The 5,581-nt window shown below is 37.2% G+C and overlaps 1 protein-coding gene across 1 annotated transcript in view; it reads right to left on the reverse strand.

Moving 5' to 3' along the window:
- Positions 1–5,581, reverse strand: part of crcp (calcitonin gene-related peptide-receptor component protein) — a 30,361-nt gene that overhangs the window by 18,170 nt on the left and 6,610 nt on the right. Inside the window, exons 2-5 of the mRNA XM_008427447.2 lie at positions 4,150–4,186; positions 3,956–4,054; positions 3,779–3,873; positions 3,611–3,668 (exon numbers count right to left, since the gene is read on the reverse strand). Of these exons, the coding sequence (XP_008425669.1) occupies positions 3,611–3,668; positions 3,779–3,873; positions 3,956–4,054; positions 4,150–4,186 (289 nt within the window). The remainder of the gene's footprint in view (positions 1–3,610; positions 3,669–3,778; positions 3,874–3,955; positions 4,055–4,149; positions 4,187–5,581) is intronic.

Here is a 5,581-nt window from a genome sequence, read left to right on the forward strand (position 1 = left end):
TTTTATAATTATTTCATGTCATTATAGTTTATAGGGGCATTATACATTTTTAGTTTTGCATCATTTTCTAATGTTATTCCCGCATCAAAAACATACCTGGAGTGCTGCTTTGATTCTTTCATGGATGTCTGAGAAATCMTTTAGTCTCCATAGCAACCATTCAGCTGTGCAAAACGCCTGGGTGGACATAACTCCACCTTCGAGGTTGAAGCTCCTCCTCWGAGCTGCAGTTTYSAAGCTTCAGAGCTTCCGCCTCACAGAGCGGCCCTACCCCACTCRGTTCCTTCAGACTAGCCAGCAGCAATTAGAGAACACCTGGTGGAACTGGGCACCTAGCTCAATATACGAGCTACTTCTCAGTGAAAAGCTGGTAATAATGTTGTTAAATGGTGGGTAGAGCAACGATGTTGTGATTATATCCAGTTTTGGAAAGATCTTCTTAAAAAGACAGAAACCCAATTTCAATTTACGAAGTCAAATTTCTTTTAGGTCACATACAGCATTTTTATAATAACTGAAAGTAACATAGTTGCTTGATTGTGCACTAAAATGATTCCATGTGGCTGGAAAACACAAAATACTGCCCCTTTAACAAAGTGTGACTTACAAGATAAATGGGTCCAATAACCTGTTATAATGAATCCAGTTTAGCTAATATTTTGTTTGAATCAGTTTGGTTCATTCTAATATCTATGASATGATAAACATTTAAAGGTAAAAGTAATTTTATTTTATAGCATATTTTCAGCAACAAGGCAATACAAAGTGCTTTACAGGAATTAAAAGGAAATGCAAACAAAATAACAAACCAAAGGAAAGGGCAAAAAAAAAAAAGAAAAATAATCTAATGTTGATCTAAAGTATGTAAACTAGGAGCTCCTGTTCAGGGTTGCTAAGTATCATCTGGTCTAATTCCATTTCTGGGTTGGGAGAACARGAGTCTGAATAATAGTCTAACAATGTTGATCCAAAAGTGTCCTCTGGGCTTCTGGTCTCTGCAACTAAGTAGTGAGTACTCTACAGTTTCTAAAAATAAGATAGAGTGACTAATCTAATCCCCTTTCCGGGTTAAAAGTGAGTACTCCACTGTTTCTAAATACTAGATACTCCCATTCAGGGTTGCTAGATAAGTATAAGTAAGTATCCTCTGGTCTAATTCCTTTTCTGGGCTGGAAGAATAGGAGTCTAAAACGTAGTTGCTAAGGTAGTTTTTCTGGAYTCCAAGTTTGTTCTAAACCCTGTTCTGGGTTGCTAAATAAGTGTAAGTAAGCAAGTATTATCTGGACTTTTTAAGTATGCTCTAAGTTTGTAAAAGTAATGAATACTCCACAGTTTCTAATAATAAAAACTAAGTGTTCCTGCTCTGGAAGAATTTTATTTTTCTGGATTCTAAGTTCATTCTAAATCCTTTTCTGGGTTGCAATAATATGAGTCTCTGCATAATAGTCTAAAATTAACCTAATATTGGCCTAAATAGTGAATACTCAACAGTTTCTAAAAAATAAGCTAAAGAGTGGCTAATAAACTAGAGTATCTAGATTCCAAGTTTATTCTAATTCCTTTTCTGGGATAGAAGTGAGTACTCCACAGTTTCTAACTAAATAAAATTTATAAAATAAAAAAGAGGAAAGGACACATTAGGGCAARTGGCAACATTCAGACAAAATAAAGAGCAAATAAAGACATGAGTGAAGGCGGTGACATCACAGGGCCATGACACAAGGTGGCTCAGCCTCCAGGCAGAGAGATCGGTTGACCAGATCCATAATTTGTAGATTTGGAAGATGTGCAGAAAAAGGCTCCAAAAGTAGAGAAAAGGACAGGACAAAAACAGAGCAAGCAGGGCAGGCATGGGCAGGGCGGGAGCAGAGGGAAAACCGTCCGCATTCACCGAGAGCAAGAGAGGAAAAAAGTCATCTAACCCTCATTTTGCTCCACAGATTTCTGAAGAATGGTCTAAAGGTGCGTTTTTGATTAAACCTGAAGATGAAGACATTCACACAGCCAACRAACGCAGGCTTAAGGTGATGTAGAGCTTGTCTTTCTCAGAATTGTTTATAGATTAACCATCTAAAACTTGTCCAAACTACTGTCTACACTAAAGATATAATAATTAATTTAAAAATTATGTACAAAAAAACAAAACAAATCAGTGTTGCTTTGTTGCCGGTTTGTCCAGGAGCTGATTGGTGCTCCTGCAGGGAAGTTGCACACCGGTAGGAGCAGAAATGATCAGGTTTGTTTTTTCCATCATTGAATCTGTAGTAAAGGTCAGCTGGAGGTAAATCATGAGACAACGTGTTGTGTTTTATTTAAACAGGTGGTGACGGACATGAGGCTGTGGCTACGAGACGCCATYGCTAAGCTAACGGATAACTCCCTGCAGCTCATCTCCACCATGGTGGAGCGGGCAGCAATGTAAGACCATTCTGAATGTAAATWWGTTTATTTCTTTTATTCTACTTCATTAAACCTTTTGTAAATTACAGAGAAATTGACGTCCTTTTTCCTGGTTACACCCACATGCAGAAGGCTCAGCCAGTCAGATGGAGCCACTGGATTCTCAGGTGTCCCATTARCGATAAAATCCACCAAGTTTATCTTTCATTTTTTAATATTAATGAACATTCACCATGTTTTTTTCTCATTTCTTTCCCTCAGCTATGCTGTAGCTTTAAGCAGAGACGTGGAGCGGCTTCTGGAGATCAAGAAAAGAACCAATATTTTACCTCTTGGCAGGTGCAGTGCAAACACTTCCAGCTCCGCTGTGATTTTCNCTTTCTACGGAAAATCTATTTGTAGACCAAAAATTGTGTAAAAATATTTTTAAAAATAAAGGTAAAAAATGAAGAAAATGAAGTATGGAGAGAAGGAAACAGGAAGAATAAGAAGGAGATCACAAGAAAGCAATGAAGTCCATAGATATAAGAAAAAGAAGGACCCCTTGAATGGGTGAAGTACAGAAAGAATGAGGTCAAGAACATGGGGATGAAAGGAGAAAAAGAAAAAACACAAGAAAGAACATAACAAAATACAGTCATGGAAGGAAGGAGCTGGAAGAAAGACTGGAGGAAAAAACAGATGAGGAAAATATGAATAARCAGAAGGACAAAAGGAAGCTAGGGAGACTAGGGAGAAAAGGCACAAAAAGAAAGAAGGACACAATATTTAGACACCATAAGGAAACTCTGTAAATACAAATATTCCCCCCATATTCATATTTTCCTGTTCCATAATTTCCACCTGTCCGGCAGCATGAAACAAGACTTCAAACGTTTTTGATTTCAAACTGAAARCAAAAATCAAGATGTAGGAMGTATTTCCAGTCTACAGTTTCCACAATTTATGCAAGTCCATAAACTGGCTAATGAGTAATCTTGTTTTGTCCCGRCATTATCTGGCAACAGCCATTATGATTTCAAATGTACTTCCAATTATTTTTAGTTCTGAAATTATTGTGTTTTGTGAAATAAAAGAGCAGAGTCTCAAAGAGTTTTGGTGTCAAACACCAGCAGCAGATTTGGCAGACAGAGCCACCATGAAAATGCATCAGTAATATTTAAGTAAAGCCATTACACATTTATTAATGGTGATGGTGAAAAATACTTACAAGCTGAATTTCCACTGCGGTCTGCGGTCGGTGGTTTAGCAGCTGCAGTTTTTCTGCCCTGGTGGAAGGAAACACATCAGATTCTGACTTAAAAAGAGAGCAAGCATCTAATCAACTCTACAGAATCTGGGTGCAGAACTTTCAGGGCTTCAATCAGAGCTTACTGACTTTGTGAGCTTGTGATGCATCATGGTGCTGAGGAACTCCTTGACGATCTCAGGACTTTGTCTGCTGCACGGCGTCTTTGACAGGTACTTCAGAGTCTGACGGAAAAGACAGAGGATGCTGCTGCCATGGTTTTCATAAATAAACATGACAGAAAAGAAAAAAGAGGCTTGTGCTTACCTCATACATGATAGTATTGAGGTTCTGCTGCCCAACACTGTGTTTGCTCTTCCCGGCATCTCTCCTCTGCTCCTTGAGGTCTGTGAGGAGTTTGAACACCTAGAAAAYATGAAGGAAAACAGAAAATTCACTTAGAAACCAATGTGATGCATTAGCAACAACAAAGTTGTGTTAGRAGGGACTTGCTGCCTCACCTCATAGTTGCTGAGCATAGCAGCATTTGCATTTTTCCTGAGAAGACACAAACACGTAACGGTTCATTTATTTCATGCTTCAAGTTTTTCTGACTAAATGCGCAACTGTTTTATATTTGTTTAAATTACTTTAGCTGCTTAGAATTGCTTTGTCTTGATTTTAATGACATAAGTCAGATGACATTTCATAAAGAACAGAAACATGGAGAAGAGTCAGATTCCGTTTTAGACGTTGCTTTCAAGCAACTTTTCATGCAATTTCCAGAACTAGGATTATTTTGGTTTACTTCCTGGACAAAGCCACTGAAGAAGTTACTGTTATCATTAAATCTATCACCTTTTTGTTTCCCACCAATCAATGGTACTAATGGATTGTGTTGTTTTTACCTGATTTTTCCCCTTTAAACAAAGCAACTAACAAAGCTAGCCAAGCACTTCTGGCTTTTTCTCTATCATCGCCCTAAGCCTTTTAAATAAATGTCTTAATACATATTTAACTGAACTTCCTTAGATAAATAACATTTTATATTCAACATTATACCAAATATATTAATATGTGATTCATGTGATCTGAATNGACAGAGAGCTACTGCGGACAGGTCAGATCAGTTTGAGAGTTGTTGTGTTACTAATGCTAATAAAAAAATATGCTGAACATTTCTCCTTCTCTGGGTGTAGAGTTGGGGTTTGATGGCGTCAGCCTGAACAGTATTGATGCCACAGGACAGAGAGACTTTGTTGGTATGTCAACTGTATATTTCAGCCTTTCAACATAACCAAGGGTTTTAAGTGAAGCCTTCTCATATTTGTGTTTTAAAGTACTTGTTTTTTTTTTAAGCGGAGTTCTTGTTCTGGGCTTCCCTGTGTTTGACCCACCTTAGTAAGATGGCCGAGGATCTCATGCTGTACAGCACTAAGGAGTACTCCTTCGTCACGCTCTCCGATGCCTACAGGTAAACTTTGCTTTTTTTTTTTTTTGCTTCTGTTTGTCAAAAGACTTCACAAATGTGAATTAGATCTAGGTAAAGCTTCATTTATACAAGTAATGGCAATGAGGTTTGACCTTGAGATTCTGATTTGGACTTATTCTAAATATTAGGACTAAACAACATTTTTGATTTAAAAAAAGAAAAAAACCTGCTTCATAATCCAGCAGAAAATGAAAGTCTTGTGGATTTTTACTTACCTCATTCATAGGAATATTGGTGAAAATTAAACCTTTTTAAAATGCTATGTGATTTAAGTATGTATGAGTTGTTTTTTCTTAGTGCTTATTGCCAAAATTTACAGATGAAGCAGAAGGAATAAACAATTGCAAAATGTTTTTTTTTACTGTCTTCTGCTTTTATAAAAAATGGGCTCAACATTTTGGATCCAGTGCTATATTCAGCATGCCCTATGTAAAATATGCAGCTCGATTATAATAGTTAGG

Source organism: Poecilia reticulata, linkage group LG14 (genome assembly GCF_000633615.1).
Source record: "Poecilia reticulata strain Guanapo linkage group LG14, Guppy_female_1.0+MT, whole genome shotgun sequence".
Lineage (NCBI taxonomy): Eukaryota > Metazoa > Chordata > Actinopteri > Cyprinodontiformes > Poeciliidae > Poecilia > Poecilia reticulata.